At 58.0% G+C, this 16,600-nt stretch overlaps 1 protein-coding gene and 1 pseudogene across 2 annotated transcripts; one reads left to right on the top strand and one right to left on the bottom strand.

Annotated features, from left to right (window-relative positions):
- The first annotated feature begins 6,611 nt into the window (after positions 1 to 6,611).
- Positions 6,612 to 15,471, top strand: SNX22 (sorting nexin 22). 2 transcript variants are annotated; one of them, XM_074965936.1, is made up of 6 exons: positions 6,612 to 6,741; positions 10,613 to 10,696; positions 11,644 to 11,748; positions 11,939 to 12,033; positions 13,442 to 13,515; positions 14,764 to 15,471. In XM_074965936.1, the coding sequence occupies exons 1-6, from the start codon at positions 6,670 to 6,672 to the stop codon at positions 14,889 to 14,891; spliced, it is 558 nt and encodes a 185-aa protein (XP_074822037.1). In that variant the 5' UTR covers positions 6,612 to 6,669; the 3' UTR covers positions 14,892 to 15,471. The 2 variants fall into 2 exon arrangements, with proteins under 2 accessions (XP_074822037.1, XP_074822036.1); XM_074965935.1 differs by lacking the exon at positions 6,612 to 6,741 and adding an exon at positions 8,356 to 8,667.
- On the bottom strand, positions 8,207 to 8,366 carry LOC141995479 (U4 spliceosomal RNA; annotated as a pseudogene).
- Positions 15,472 to 16,600: the final 1,129 nt, after the last annotated feature.

Here is a 16,600-nt window from a genome sequence, read left to right on the forward strand (position 1 = left end):
CTATTTGTGATGCCTCCACCCCAGGCCACAGAGACAGTCACCAGAGGCACTTGAGCTACATTCCTCTGGATTTAAAGGCGGGGGACTGCTAGCAGTAGGGTGCTCTCTGCGAGTGGCCTTCAGCTTTGGACCCAACTCCACTCTTGGTCTGACAGAGCCCTGGGGTTGTTGATCTTTCAGGGTGTGCCGCAAACCAGGCCATTTACTGCGACTTTTGGTAAGGGAGATGTGTGTGGGGGGAGGCAGAGTTTGCTGCTAGTTTTAGAATTTGCATCTGTAGCCTGTCAAAGGGGCTGGTTTTAAGCCTTTCTTGCTAGTAGGCTATAAATAATCCCTGGGGGATGCCAGCAGAGCTGCTTTGCCCTGGACTCATGTCAGTCACCTGGCAGCAGATTAAAGACTATGTGAGCCAATCACTAGAAATGGACACACAAAAATACTGTGGGCAGTCGTCACATCAAACCTCATTCTTGCTCCTCGTGCCAAACTCCTCTCCCTGCACCAGCCATTCGCTCAGCGCTAAGAGGTTCATGTAGGGACAGTGTGGGACCTGGCCTGAAGTAAATTATGTTGGGGAAAGAGTACAGAGAGTGCTGGAAACACAGCCTTAAAGGGTAATTCTACCCTGAACTGTGAGGGGTTTCAGAGACAAGGCCCCTGGGTTTTAGTGGCGCAGCATCAGGTGCTGCTCTAGTGCCCATCGCCAGGGTATGGAAGTGCTGGATCACTAGGTCATAAACTGGTTTCCGTCAGCATTGGGCTGTAGCGTCTTCTGCCAGCTGGGCTCGAAGGGCATCCCCAGGAATCAATCCCCCCTAGGGTGACCAGACAGCAAGTGTGAAAAATCAGGACAGGGTGTGTGTGTGTGTGTGGGGGGGGGGAAATAGGCTTTTATATAAGAAAAAGCATATAAAAATCGGGACATCTGGTCACCCCAATCCCCCCAGTCCATTATCCCTGCACAGACTCAGCAAGGGCAGCGGCACAGATGGGGGGAAAGGATGCTGGGGTTAACCACAATGAACTGGGTAGGAAAGACCAAGTTGCTCTTGAGCCTGTCCAAGGCAGGGTCTGCCAGCCACACGCATTGTGCCATGGAGGGATTCTGTGGTGGGCGGCAGTGAGAAATCATCTGCTGATGCGAACAATGTAGCAGCCTGGGGGGTGAAGGAACCTCCTGCTCTTCCTTCCCCCCTTTCATAGAATATCAGGGTTGGAAGAGACCTCAGGTCATCTAGTCCAACCCCCTGCTCAAAGCAGGGCCAATCCCCAGTTTTTGCCCCAGATCCCTAAATGGCCCCCTCAAGGATTGAACTCACAACCCTGGGTTCAGCAGGCCAATGCTCAAACCACTGAGCTATCCCTCCCCCACTGTGTCCTGTGCTCTGGTAGGCAAGTGAGGAGCTTTGGGAGGTGCTGAGCCCCTTGGGGAGATGGTGGCATGGGAAGTACTGCTACTGATGGGAGATGCTGTAGCCAGTTGGGAGCTCAGACCAAAGGGACAGGAGGCTCAGTTGATGAGGCGGGCAGCCTCTGGGTGATGAGAGCCTGTAGCCATGAGTCCTCAGCCAGGGCCAGAACCTGCCCAGGACGGTAGCTGAATAGAGACACAAGTTTGTCTTGATGGGGCCCAGGACAGAGTCACTGCTTGGGGAAGCTCAGCTCAGAGGGCTCAGCTGCAGCATGTCCCCGGTCCTGGGTCACTGCCACTGGGGGTGGCTGTAACAAGAATCGGGAAGCCTGCGTGGCTCACAGGAGCAGTGATTTCAGCACTGCCCAGTCCAGGCTCTGCCTTGTGTGACACAGAAGCTGCAGCAAAACAGCAGCAGGAAAACATGGCCCGGGAGCTGGGAGTTGAGAGTTGAATCCCTTAACATGGGACCAGTGTCCTCTCCCCTCGGGTCCCCGCTGTTAGCGAGGGCAGAGGGGAACGGGATCCAACCTGCACTTGGTAACAAAGGCTGGGCCAGAGGCTGGTTGGGGCAGGAGAGGTGAGGTGAGGGGCCATACCAGGCAGCAGAGGCAGGGCCTGGGGGTGGGGGGAGGGAGGGTATGGGGAGGAAGGGCCAAATGGGGCAGGAGAAGCAGGGCTGGGGTGGGGATGGAGCTGCAGAGCCAGGGATGGGGGGTGGGCGGGGGAAGGCAGGGCCAGATGAGGCAGGAGGAGCAGGGCTGGGGTGGGGATGGAGCCACAGAGGCAGGGATGGGGGTTGGGGGGAGGCAGGGCCAGATGGGGCAAGAGAAGCAGGGCTGGGGTGGGGGTGGGGATGGAGAGGCAGCGGCAGGGCCAGAGGGCTGTACTAAGCGGGCAGTGAGTGCTGCAGCAAGGGCAGAGTTTACAACCTGCTGATCTCAGCTCTTGTTCTGCTGAGTGGGGCCCTCCCAGCTGCCTGGCCAGCCGGCTCTAGCTCTTTGACCCAGTGCGATGGGGAAGGTGGGGCGGGGGAGCTCATTGAGTCCAGGAGCCAGCCCCACACATGCAGACCCGACAAAGGAGATAATGACGCCAGCCTATGTCACATGCTGTGGCCAGCTGTGGGGGTGAGGGACAACCACAGCCTTCCTCTTCTGGAGCGGCTCCCAACCCAGCCCAAGGCTCCCATTCTGCCACTGTGAAAAGAACAGCGCTAGCAGCGACCCTGAGCCCAGAGCAGCCTGGGGTGAGCACCCTCTGCCTGCTGCACCCAACTAGCAGGGCTGCTCAGGCCCGGCTTTGCAATGGGACAGCCCAGACGGAGGGGAGCAGGACCCTGCTTGCCAAGCCACCCTCTCCTAAACTGCCAAGGGTGCCACAGCCTCACAGGGCAGCCCATAGGAAGAGCCAGTGATCTCTACACAGACAGCACCAGGCCCAGAGGCGTGCCCGTGCTCCAGGCCTGGGGACTGGCAAAGGAGGCACGGGTGTCCACCCGTGCTGCCATTACCCTGTCGCTTGGCAGCAGTGAGGGGCATTTGTCTTCCAACCAAACTGGAGGCCTGAGCCCAGGAGACGTGACACAGGCCTGGCTGGGCCTCCCGTCCCCTCCCAGAGCTCTGTGATAATCCACATCAACCCAGGAAGCCTTTGGCTGAATGCCTTGTTCTGCAGGGCTGAGGAGAGCGTGCACTGAAGTGCACCCAGGGCATTCAGGGACCAGCACAGCCTGACTGTGCCAGCCCCATGGCCAGGCATCTCCCCCAACTCAATGCATGCTGTGTTGTCTGTCACATCTGCCAGTTTCCAGCCCCCTGTTCGCGTTCCAGCTGCTGGGTGCGGTGTCAGACATACCCCCTCACACACTGCTTCAATTGCTGGGATTACAACTCTTGGCCAGCCCCATTGCTCACATGATGTCCCCCTTGCTGTGCACCACACCTAGTTCCACAGTCGTCCAGAGGTACAGTTATTGTTCCCTCTTGGGAGCTGGTCCATTCTCCCAGGGAGAGAGCCAGCCCAGGATCACTTTGACTGTCCATTTTGAAGACTTAGCTCCACTCCCATCTCCTGGTGCTGACCAGTTCTCAGTGACTTTTGCAACAGCCTTGTCAGGGGACAGCAAGGCCTGCCTTGGGAAAGGTGTCCTCTAAGGTGGGGTGCCTACGTGGAAAGCCCTAGGGTTCTGCAGCACTCATGGCACGAGGCGAAATCAACAGGCATTACAGAGGTTCAGCCCCTCAGAGAAGCAGGCCCACAGCTGTCTTGAGTTGGGCACCCAAACATAGGTCCAAGTTCACTAGCCAGTCCCCCGCAGCCCCAAGGCTGACCGTGACTGAGACACAATGAGTGATCTGGGGCTAGTCACATTTTCCAGCCCACTCCTTATTTTATCTCCTCCTCGCACACGCTCACCTGGCACCTCCTGCTGTTCGGCAGCCAGCTCCCTTTTGCAGGTGCTGACTGCAGTGCCCCGACTGACCAGAAAGGAGGGCTGCTGAGCACAGGAAGCTCTTCCCCCACCTGGAGCTGTGCATGCTGACTCCCTCCCTGCCACAGCGAGACCCGTGCAGTTGCAGAGGAGCAGCCGTTTGTTGCTCCCCATTCTGTGCCTCTGTTCAAAGTTTGCATGGAAAACACCTGCCCTTATTGCCCACTCCGCCCTATGTAATTGGCAGGCAAATGCACCACTGCTTGCAGTGTGTGCTGCTGGGAAGAGATGGTGTATTTGCTTTAGGAGCCATGTACTCTGAAAGCAGCTAGGTAACAAAGGAGCAGAACAAAGGGTGGCTGAATGCCAGGGGTCAGAGTCCAAGCACAGACCTTGGGTCAAATTCAGACATGGTGTAAGAGGGCACAGCTCCCACTGACTTCACTGGGCCTGGGCCTGGGCCTGCTCCTAACAGAACTGGATGTGGCCCCAACGGCACTGAAGGGAAGGACAGGCCAGCAGACTGCACACTGTGGCTCTGTCTCTGTGCCTCTGAGCCTGTCTGCCCTGCCCCAGCAGAGGGGCCAGGAACCACAGCCGAACTCACTTCCCTGAGCATGCCCGCTGGCTGCTGAAGTGTTGCTGGGCTGCTGCCTTGGCAGTGGCTCACGTGCTGATGTCCCCAGCACTGCAGGGAGGCACAGCAGAGCCCTTGTTCTCTGGCTTAGCACCGTACTGGCTGCCTGCTCCTGGGATGATGGAATGGAACTTGGCTGTGGCTCTCGCTTGCGCCGGCTCCTGTTTGCCTTGCAGGCTATGCTGATTCCCACCCTCTGAGTTTTCCCTTCCCCAGGCGAGGCAAGGCCAGAACCCCCCCAGGGGGATTTGAGCCCCAGCTCAGAGCTGGTCTCGTCACTGCCAAACGAACCCACATCGAGAGCGGGACCAAAGAATAGGAAGAGCCTGTGTCACTGATCCCAGGGAGGAGCACAGCACCAGCTAACTTTAACAGCACCCCCCCACACACACATTAACCTCAGGCCCTGTAAATGACCTCCAAGCGGACCCCACAAATCCACCTGCAGCCGTGAACATGAGTGATGCCAACCCAGCCTGAAAACAGGCCCAGGAAAAGTCCCATCCCACAACATTGCATGACAGAGCCTTGTCTAGAGCTGGCCAGGGTGGGCTCAGGCTCCTAGCCTCAGCAGTGGCATCTTATCCTTCTGGCTCCACCAAGTCCTTGTTGCCAAAGGAAACTTCATCACCCCGACCCATCCTGGGATTACGGCCTGAACCCCTTCCCCAGTGATCATGTGCTCAAGTGCATCATATGGGGTCCCTCACTGCCCTGCTTTACTGGGTCTGGACTGGTGTGCTGTGAGAATGTGCCTCCCAGCCCCCCCCCCACTAATGCCCGAGTCAGGCATCAGCAATGGAGGTAAACCCTGGAGCAGCCAGGGATTAGCTAAATAGATAACACTGAGCCACCATGGAAAGCCAGCTCAGGCACACCAGCTCCTTTGGCCTGGGGGGATTGAAGGGGAACCCAGCACTAGAACAGCAGGGGTTTCAGGCTGGGTTTGAGGGGCACCAGCAGATGGGTGTGGGAGAAGCACCCTGGGCTGGAGTCGCCAAGGGCTGTGGGGGCTGAAGGGCATCAGCAAGCCTAGAGGCAGGGGGAGCTTGGCCAACTCCTGCCTGTGCTGTGGTTGTCTAGCCAGCACTATTAGCTCCCCAGGGTATCTCAAGTGCCCCCTGCTCCCTCCTAGCCCCAGCGCCTCTTCCTGGGGCCGTGTGCGCAGGCCTTCCTCTTCCCTCCAGGGACTCTGCTGTTCTGCTCATTTCACAGCAGTGAGGGCCTTTAGCAGAAATAAGAAGTGAAAGCGGAATGAGGGGATTCTGCTTCGCCTTTTCCCTGGGGGTCTGAGTGAAACCAGCGCTGGCCGAGGTGTCACTTCCCTCTCCTGCTGGGAAGAGACCTGAGCTGTGGGGCCAGGCTTCGACACTCACACAGGATGGGATGGGGACCCCTTACATGGACACAGAACAGCGGGAAATCCCTTCTGTTTGTAGGCCCTGCAGTTATTCCAGGGGGAGGAGCAGCAACATGCTCCTTTGGCCTGAGCTCTTGATACAGGCTTCCAAGTAAGTGTCTGACCACCAGCACTGAGCGTGGGTGTGGGTGGGTGTTTACACACGTACCTGGGGGGGGGGGGGGGCATGTCCCTGGGCTATCTGTGCACTGCACCTGTAACGGGAGAGGATTCTCCCTGCCCCAGGTTGTAGTTCCATGTAGATGCAGAAGGTTGCAGTGAATAGCCACTACCCCCCGCCCCCCTTCCCAGGGGGAGACTTTATATTCTTCCTTACCCTGTCGCCCAGACTGGGAACCCTCATCTGCCACTTGTGAACGGGGAAGTAACAAAGGCATCTGGCAGGCAGGCACCGGGTACAGTGTAACTGGGGTCCAGGGAGGCACACCTGTGCTAGCTCAGGGAACACTAGCAGGGAAGATCCAGCCCCTGGGTGCGTGCTCAGGCTGCCCGCCCTCGCTGGAGTCCCTGCCAGGGTTACCGCTGCTGGCCGGGACGTGTGGTGGCCCGGTGCCAGGCTACCCGCTGGGCAGGGCGCCCGCTCCCCCCTACGGTGCAGCCCCTCGGTGCCATGCCCCAGGCTCTCTCGGGCGCTCGGCGCGGTCCGGGGGCCAGTCCCGAGGGGGGGTCGACGCGCGCTCCGGGTGGGCGCCGGGGGCGGGGCTGGGCGGAGCCCGGGGCGGGGCGGCGATGAATGGAGCGGGCTCGCCAGCCCGGCCGGCGGCGCGATGATCGCGGTGTCTATCCCCGCGGTGGGGCCGGGGGCCGAGCCCGAGCCGAGCCCGGAGAAGACGCACACGGTGAGGGGGCCGAGCTGGTCCGGTCCGGTCCCGGGGGGCCCCGGGCTGCGCTGGCTCCTTTCCCCGGTTCCCAGCCGCTACGCCCGGTCCCCTTGGCCCGGGGTGCGTCGCCCTGGAGCACCCGGGCTGAGCCCGGCGCCCACGTGCGGCCCCGCGGCTGGGGGGCCCGGCGAGGAGGGCTCCGGCGTCCGGCTCAGCCCGCCCGGGACCGCACCTGGCTGCGGGGATCTGGCCTGGGGTCGTGGAAGTGGCGCTGCGGGTCCAGGGCCGAGTCGCTGAGGCTCGTGGGCGGACCCCACAGGTGCCGAGTCCCGGGGCCGGGGCCCGGCGCAGCCCCGGTCCGCAGCCAGGTCCCGTCACGCCGGGACCTCGCTGCCCTCAGCCGGGGCGGGTCGGGGAGCTGGGGCGAGCCTCCGGCCGGGGGATCCGAGGGTGCCCTGCCGGGGGGCCGGTGCCCTGCCGGGGGGCCTGAAGTGGGACACGGGGGGGGATGGGACATGGAGACGCCAGAGCTTCTCCCTTCGCCTAGTGCCCGGGCTCCCGGCCCTGGCCCCGGCCCCATTAATGAGTAACAGAAATCCGAGGCCGGGGCTTGTTTCGCCCTGTGGCGGTACCAGCCCGCCCGCCGCGGCTGGCCCAGGGCTCACCTGGCTCCTGCTGCCGGGGCGGGGGGTTTGTGGCAACTTCTCCGGGCGCAGGAAATTCTTTATAACCTGCTTCAGGTTCTGCCCTGGTGGGGGAGGGGGAGGGGGAGGGGCCGTGGCAATGCGGCTGCAAAGTGCCCCCCCCCCCCATAGGGAGACAAACCCCGCTGGAGAGATCAGGGGACTGGAGGAGGAGGAGCCAGGTCCGTAATTAGCGGTTCCCATCCGACAGCTGCTCAGACCCCTCCGCAGGGAGAGTCTCAGCCAGTTAATAGTAAAGGAGCGACCCATGGCTTTTTCTCCCTCTCTGAGGCACTAGAGATCCCCCTCCCCCCCGGGGGGCTCCGTGAGCCAAGGCCTGTCCCACCCCCCCTTGCTGGCACTCTCGGCAGTCCCCAGGGCCGGGCTGTCCCAGCCCTCTCCTGCCCAGCGGGGTGAGAGTTGTGTGTGTTTGCCAGCCTAGGTGCTGCTCTCCCGGGGTCTGACTTGGGGGTCTCTGCAGGAGCCAGATGCAGCACTGCAGCTGGCTGGGGGCTCAGGAGCTGTGGCTTGTGGGTTGACCCCTCCCCTCCCCCCGCCCCTCAGCAGCCTGTAAAAGCTACAGGGCTTGGGGCTGGCGTGTGGCATAAGCACAAGTCCCTGTCTGGTTATAAACATGCCAGTCCTCTGTAGGACAGAGAAAGGGTTAAACCCTTCCCATAACTCCTTCATAGCTCCTTCCTCTGCATGGGAGGGCAATGGAGCAAGATGAAGCCAAGGCCCAGAGAAGGGCCCCCTCCAGGCCCTTTTATGGCATCAGTCAGCAGCCTGTCATCATCTCCTCCCTGCTCCAACCACACTGATAAGGTGGGACTGTCAAAAATTGCCAATGCCGACTATATTTCAAGTTGTCATGGCGGGGTATTGGGAAAAGTTTTCAATTAGCAATAATCACGCCTCGGATTAACCTCATTGGCTACGATACTGCCACTGCAAAACTCCCTGGTCTGCGTGGCTGACTGGCAGCAGAGCAGCCTGGGCTGGGGATTTCAGTTCACTTTCTCTCTGTTCCTTCCTCTCTCCTGCAGCCCTAAGCCCGAGGAGTCTGCACTGGCCTATGGGCTCCCTGCCTTCCCCAGGAGAGCAGGCTGCTGAAGAAGCCCCATGTGGTGCCAGCCAATATACTCAATATTATCCCAACCGGCTGATTCGACAGCCCCTCCCCAGCTCTGACCCCAGCCAGTGGCTGTCTGTCTGCACAGCTGTTAAACATTTCCCCCTTCATTTCCTGCAGCTAGGGAAGGCAAGTGATCAAACTTCCCCTCCTGCCTACACTGTCTGGGCCTGCTCTGCTTCACAGTCCCCTGTGTCCCGGGTCAGCATCAGGCTGAGAGTAGAGGGCAGATGGATGCAGGATCCAGGAATGGTCTCACTAGTGCTGTGTGCAGAGGCAATACCACTCCCCACTCCTGCTGTTCCCTTGCTTATAAATCCATGGAGCGCACTGGCTGTCTTAGCTACAGTGTCCTTCTCTGCCTGCCCAAGCCCTGTTTATGCTGGGTCAGTCTCCCTTCATGTCCTGCTTCTGCTGGAGAGCCTCACCCTGACGTGACCGGCAACAGGGTCTGCCTCGCTGCACCTGTGCTTGGCCAGCAGCCCAGCACTGGGTGTTGACCTGAGGGACTTCCCGTCTTGCTCCCAGCATAGGCATGAGCAGGTCACCGCACCCCTGACATGCACCAGGCACGTCTTCTCATCTGGGCACCACATGGAGGCTGGGGGTCTGTGAGCTGGTCCCAGCTAGTTGATTGTGAGATTGGATGAGGAAGGACTGAGGATTCCCCGGTGCTTGGCCTGTGTGTGTGTGGGGGGAGAGCTGAAGGGCCCCTGCGGGAATTCTAGATGTTGAACGCTCCCCTGACTGGCTGCCCAGGCCTGGTTTGAAAGTCACTCACAGGAGATGAGGCTGCTGTGAGCCATCTAGGCTGGGTGCTGGCTGGAATTTGATGTGTTGCTATGGGGCACTGAGTAATTATGTACCATCATGGCTGGGGAGGCCATGGCCAGATCCTGCCTGGCTCATTTAATTGTCCTCTGTGCCAGGGCTCTGGTGAGGGGTTTCAGAGTCCTGTCCTGCTGTGTTGGGCAGTGACCAGACCCCATCCAGGGCAACTGTCCAGCCAGAGAGCCAATTCCAACCCTCAAGCAGGAGCGTGTGTGACCTGCTGCGTTCCTGTGAGCTGCGTCCAACACTAGGAGGAGCGAAATGAATGCACAACGGGTGTGAGCATGGTGCAGGCAAACTCACTGCCGGGCCCCAGGAAGAGCCTTGCTGCATTAGCTTGGCTCTCCCACCACCGTGTGTCAGATGGATGCGTGCACACACAATGTGCAATTGTGCAATCTTGATCAGATTTCATGCGCTAAACGGGGATAAACATGGCCAGCCCTCAGATGGGGAAACCTCCGCGCTGCCATGGTATCGATCTCACTTTGGTGCCTTGTGTGAGGCTATGGGGTGCTGCGCTGCTGAAGGGGCCATATTCCAATGTGAGGCAGTGCTGACAGCTGATCATTAATGATCGGTCCCACTGTTTGACAGGTGGGTGCTAAGCCTAGTGGTCTGGCCCAATTCCTAGCTACGTCCTGCCTACACCCAGCCTCCTTGCAGTGCCAGCTGGCTGCAATTCTTCATGTGCTACCCTAGTGTGACTCTGATGTAGCTGTGCACTGCTCAGGCAGAGCATGCGCCACCCTACACGTGACGGTGGCAGCATCTCCTGTGCGTAGGGTTTGGTAGGATGGGAGATACGCTAGATTCCTGAGCTCAGGGAGCTGAGCCGTGCTGGCCTGTCAGTTGCATGAGGCATTTCAGCCGGTTTTCAGATGCTAAGGATGGCAGTGCTGTGCCCTGCAAGAGGGGAGTGTCTCTAGCCGCACTGCTCCCCTCCTGGCTGGAGCCAGAGCCTGCTCTGAAAGAGCCTTTTGTGACTCTGTTTTCACACCTGCAGTGCATTCTGGGAGAGGGAACACGACTGCTTTAGCTGCTAAGCAAACACTGCAGTTTCACAGCCCTGTGAGCAGTTGCCCGACCGGAGGGCTATGGGGAAGCAATGTCCCTTCTCCAGTTTGGGCAGCTGGGGAGAGGGGGTTGGGGGGTACTGGGAATGGGGTGCTCTTATTGTGTATTTCTGCTCTAAGGCTGGGGCCTGGCAGGCCCGTCTCACATCTCTCCTGTTCCATTGCAGGTGTTTACGGTGGAGGTCCTGTGCAATGGCCGGAAACATATCCTTGAGAAGCGCTACAGCGAGTTCCATGCCCTGCATAAAAGGGTGAGGGCCGGCTGGGCAAGCAGCTGGAATGGGGAACACGGCTTAACTCCTAGTTATCCACAGCAAACCCCGGGGAACTGATCTTTCCACTGCCACAGGGCTCAGCTGCTGCCTTTGCGGAATTCATCCCTGCAAACGTGTGCTGAATGGTAACACTCCCTCCACACATGTGTCGCCAGCTGTTAGTCTGTCTCCCTGCCCATGTTCTGCTCCTCTAGGGTATGCTCGCGGATTGGGCACGTGCCAGTTACAAGGGAAGGCACGTCCCTGCCCACAGCTCTGTGTGACTGGAACAGGGAGATAGGATAACATGGACCTCTGTGTAGTTCTCTTCCCCACACCGGACTGTGCCTACCCTTCAGCCAGCACCAGATTAAGGCCTGGGCAGCATCGGCCTGCGCTGAGTTGTTTACTCGCCCTCTGTGGTGGTTTTCTTTCTTTCTTTTTTTTTTTTTTAATTTTATTTAAAGGGGTTTGAAAATATGGCGGAGTATAATTGACATGGCGACGCATGCCTGAGCCTGGGCTCGTTGCTGTGAGAAGGGGACCTGTGTTATCTCACTGGGGTATTCATGCAAAAACCCCTCAGGGTCTTACCAGCACCACCCTGATAGAGGATCCTGGCAGGAGGGGAGGAATGCAGGGGCTCACCCAAGCAGCTGAGGTGTAATATTGGAGAGGTTGGGGCATACTGCCACCCCTGCTGGTGCTGGGGAGAGAAGAGACCTTTGCAGCTCCTGAGGGGGTTCAGTGCTGCTGTGTGTCAGAGGGGAGGGGTCCTCATGCCATGGTGTGGCTGGGGCCAGGGTCTTGCCTGCATGGTGTGGAGCATGGATCCCCAGAGCAGAGCCTCTAGCCCAGGGAGCCACAGGACTCTGGCGTCCTGTGGCTCCAAGCAGCAGGTGGGCTGTGACTTGGTCTGATAGTAATGCCACGTTCTGCCCTAGATAAAGAAGATGTGCAAGGTCCCAGATTTCCCCCCCAAGCGAGTCCCCAACTGGATGTCGAAGGTGCAGGAGCAGCGGCGGCAGGGCCTGGAGGTTTACATTCAGGTAGGATGTTTCCCCGTAGCCCACGCCTGGGACTCTGCCACTGGTGATTCCTGGGCTGGGTTTGAGCCCCCTGGAGTGGATTTGGGCTTGCTCCCTTAGAAAGGCCCAACGTGTTTTTTGTTGGGGTGTCCTGCCGCCATGGGGCAAGGGGCTCTGGTGAGGTCTAACCTGCCCCCTGTGTTTGCTGCAGGGTGTCCTGTACTACAACAAGGAGCTGCCTAAGGAACTGCTGGACTTCCTGAAGCTCAGGCACTTTCAGCAGGATGCAAAGGCCAGCAGCCTGGAGTGAGTATCCTGAGGCCTGGGGCACCCACTGGTGGAAGCCAAGGTCTCCTATGAACTTGGGACATCAGAGAGCTCAAGCGATTCCTTGGTGCCCTCCTTGGGCATGGGAGGGGCTGGTGGGGTTAGTGTTCATGTGAGGCAGCACTGCCTAGTGGCTGGAGCCACTAGCTTCTAATCCCACCTCTGCCAGTGACTTGCTAGTGACCCTGGAAAGGTACCATCCCCTCTCTCGAATGCTGTTTCCCCACCTGAGAAATGTGGCTAACTGCTCATGCTCCCTGGGAGGGACCAGAGAGGGACAATGTGTTACAATGGGGATTTCTTCTTTTGTTTGCCCGGCCTCTCACCTGTGCAGCAGAGCAGTTCTGTGCCTTTCCAGCAGGGGGCTGTCCTAGCAGCCCTGCCCTTAGTGCACCAGTACAGGGCTCATCAGCTGCAGCTCTTAGCAGCTATTGAACTGTGCTTGCCGACCTAGGGCAGACTTAAATTCAGGCAACTACTGCCTGTGTGCAAACTCGGCCATAGATGAGATGAACCTGTTCCCTGACGTCTTCAAGGTAGTATGTCCCTCCCTCAGCTCTGCCTAACATATAGGAGAGGGGAGCACCTGTCTCCCCCCCACCACAAAGGGCCTGGGCCCTTCACTCCCTTGGCTCTGTTTTCTTGCAGCTCCCTGTGTGACTTAATCTGAGGAGGGAGAAGTTGCCCTTCTGCCTCCTCCCAGTGCTAGTGGTGGGGCTTTGCTCCAGCTGCAGGGGCCTGGTGGCAGGGCTCCCAGTTGCTGGCCAACCTCCTCAAGCTCTGGATGGGGTTCCTAGCTTGTGGGCTCGTTGCCAGAGACCCCTCCTGCTTGCGCTGGCCTTATCTCTGCTAGCTGGGCCACCTGCAGAGCCAGGGCACCCCCTAGTGGCTGGCTGCTTCTAGAGCAATTCTCCCAGCAGCGGAGGCTCAGCTCCCTTGTCAAACGACTTGCAGTTATTGTCCCCCCACCATCCACTGGTTCAGTTGAAAGAAACAGCCCCACCTTCCAACTGCTTTGTCGAGATCCCTGTGGGTAAGGGAAGCCGCAGCTGGCTGGGAGAGCCGATATGCTGACAGGGAGCCTGTGCCCCCCAGCAGCCTTGTCCTCCCCCCTCCCCCCCCAATGGAGGAAGATGGACTGCACTAAGGAGCCCCCTTATAGAGCAAAAGAGAATCTGCCCTGGATCCACAGGCACAGGAGAGCCCCACTGGGCACGAGTGAACCTGTGCCCCCTGCCCAATCCCATCTTGATGGGTGAGGACCCACCTTGCCAGGACCCAGGCACTGGAGAGGCAGTGTGGGGGCAGTCTGTCAGGCTGCTCTCACTAGCCACTCATGTCACTGCCCCAGAAGGAGCCAGGTCCTCATCTGCCTCTCTCATTGCAGCCACGGCTTCCTGCTCTCCCACCGGCCGGTTATGATCTTCCACAAAGATCCCTATGTGCTCCCCTCCCCCACAGGTAAGGCAGGGGGCACTGGGGTCCTGGGGCAGGCAATGCAATGGAAATGCTGTGTGCTGGGCTGAAGGCATGGATTCCTCTGCTCCTGGGCAGGCTGCTGCCAACGGCCTCTTCTGGGTGTTTGCCGCTCCCAAAGGAATGCTGGCATCCTGCAAGCTGGTTCCCTTTACAAAGGAGGGGTGTCCTGTGAGGTGCTGCCCCTCTGCTCATCTTCTCTTTGTAGCAAAACTGCCCCTTGGCAGCGAACTTGGCCAGTGCCTGAGACTTAAACCCTACAACTGCTCCCTGCACAGTGGCTGTTCAGAGTGTTACTGGGAGCAGAGCAGGACCCACCTGCTTTTCCAAAAGGCACATTTCACAAAACCAAGAAGAACAAAGGTCTCAATGGGGCCTGAACTCTTTCCCCTCTTGTGCAGTCCAGCTGCTGCAGCCTGGCAGGAACGTCTTCAGGAGAAAAGAGATTTTTCTAACCACTCAAAGCCCACCCCCTGCCCCATCCTTCCCTAGAAGGCTGGGAAGAGGGCAAAGGCCCTGGTGAGAAGATGTAAAAACAAAGTTTGCTGCCCACAGCTGCACTGTCCAGAACAATGGCCTGGGGCTGTTGAGGTTTTAAGGGGAAGTTTTTGCCAAATTTTGCAGTGGGGTCTATTCTGAAACAATGTGGGGGGGAATTAGGGCAGCAGAAGTATGCAGTACTCTTATTTCCTGCCATGCAGTGCTGCAGGCTGCTGTTAGACATGCTCTACTTGGGTGTGAAGTGCTTTTGCATATAGGGATGGGGCCAACATGTGTCCTGGGGGTACCATACAGCCTAGAACTGGCTCAGCTTGTAAAGAGCTTCTTGGAGCCCTTGAGCCCAGCTGGGCCAGTGGGGCGGATGGAATAGGTTAGCTGCAGTTCATTTGGCAGTCTCTCCCTTCCAAGAAGATCTGACCAGACAGGGCTGCAGGGCATCAGCAAGGCTGGAAACCAGAACAGTGGGCAGCTGTTGAGCTGTCACCTGATTCTAAATCTTAATGTAAGAGGGTGTGGAGCTGAATCTGGTATCTAGTCCCCCTTTAACTCCTGCAGGCTAGATTGCTGCAGTGGGACTGGAACCCTGCAGGACCTGCTGCTGTAATAGCAGGAATGAGATTTAAAAAAAATCCCCTGCAGAGCTCTGCTCCCAGAGTCTGGTCTAGTTCCAGTCTTCCTGCTGCTACTGAGAAACGGCTGTGCTTTTAACCCCTTTCCTCTCCTGTTTTGCAGAGCTGCTGCCAGACATAGTTCTGAGTGGTGTGTTACAAGGCTTCTACCGACCAGCAAGCTCCTGCTGGGGGAAGGCAGCCCCAAAGTGCTTGGTGGGGCCCCACATGCTTAGCCAGCAGGGCTCATGAGGGTATCCGCCACTGCTCGGGCTTCACCAGCACCACTACTGGAGGGGGAGCACTGCTTGGCTGTCCCATCTAGGGATCGCTCCTGTATCTCAGTAGCTGTACCTTCCCTTCTCCTGGGATTTGTTCCTGCCCTCCGCACGCAAGGGGTGATGGACAAAATGGGGAGCTGCTGCTGAGCCTGGGGGCAGGTGCTTCACACACACACGGAGGTTGGGCTGGAAACTCCTGAGGGACTGTTCATTGAGCACTTGTAATGAACAGGCCAGCTGTCAGGCCAGACCCTAACTGCTCCACCAGTGCCATCTCTGGCCACAGCTCCAAGAAGCAAGGGAGGCCAGAGCCACAGCAAGCGGAACTGCTGCTACCTGCACTCTGGCTGGGGGGGCCAGTGCCTTATGCCAACCACAGCTGTGGCAGCAGCTCCTGCCAGGCTAGATGGAGACTATGGGGGGAGGAGGTGGTGTCCCAGACCCATGCAGAGCCCCCCAGGGGAAGGGCTGGCCTCCTGCAGGATAAAGGGAGCTGTGCAGATGTGTATAGGCAATAAATCACTTGGGTCTGGTTTGGAGATGGCTGCTGTGCTGTGTTTATCTGGGCCTATAAAGAGCTGTGTCCTGGGTGTGACATGCCCTGTTTGGCCTCTCAGCCAAGGGGTGAAAGAGGACAAAAGCCTAGTTGCAACTACTGGATGTTCTCATGAACAAGGTCAGTCAGCCTCACCTCAATCCCTGGAAAAATCATGGAGCAGGTCCTCAAGGAATCAATTCTGAAGCACTTAGGAGAGGAAAGTGATCAGGAACTGTCAGCATGGATTCATCAAGGGCAAGTCATGCCTGACTAATCTAATTGCCTTCTATGACAAGATAACTGGCTCTGTGGATGAAGGGAAAGCAGTGGACATGTTGTTCCTTGACTTTAGCAAAGCTTTTGACAGTCTCCCACAGTACTCTTGCCAGCAAGTTAAAGAAGGTTGGGCTGGATGAATGGACTAAGGTGGATAGAAAGCTGGCTAGATTGTCAGGCTCAATGGGTAGTGATCAATGGCTCCATGTCTAGTTGGCAGCCGGTATCAAGTAGAGTGCCCCAGGGGTCGGTCCTGGGGCCGGTTTTGTTCAATATCTTCATAAATGATCTGGAGGATGGTGTGGATTGCACCCTCAGCAAGTTTGCAGATGACACTAAACTGGGAGGAGTGGTAGATACGCTGGAGGGTAGGGATAGGATACAGAGGGACCTAGAAAAATTGGAGAATTGAGCCAAGAGAAATCCGATTAGGTTCAGCAAGGACAAGTGCAGAGTCCTGCACTTAGGATGGAAGAATCCAATGCATTGTTACAGACTAGGGACCGAATGGCTAGGCAGCAGTTCTCCAGAAAAGAACCTAGGGGTTACAGTGGACGACAAGTTGGATATGAGTCAGTGTGCCCTTGTTGCCAAGAAGGCCAATGGCATTTTGGGGTGTATAAGTAGGGGCATTGCCAGCAGATCGAGGGACGTGATCGTTCCCCTCTATTCGACAGTGGTGAGGCCTCATCTGGAGTACTGTGTCCAGTTTTGGGCCCCACACTACAAGAAGGATGTGGAAAAATTGGAAAGAGTCCAGCAGAGGGCAACAAAAATGATTAGGGGATGAACGCATGACTTATGAGGAGAGGCTGAGAGAACTGGGGATGTTTAGTCTTCAGAAGAGAAGAATGAGGGGGGATTTG

Source organism: Natator depressus, chromosome 10, assembly GCF_965152275.1.
Source record: "Natator depressus isolate rNatDep1 chromosome 10, rNatDep2.hap1, whole genome shotgun sequence".
NCBI classification, from domain to species: domain Eukaryota; kingdom Metazoa; phylum Chordata; order Testudines; family Cheloniidae; genus Natator; species Natator depressus.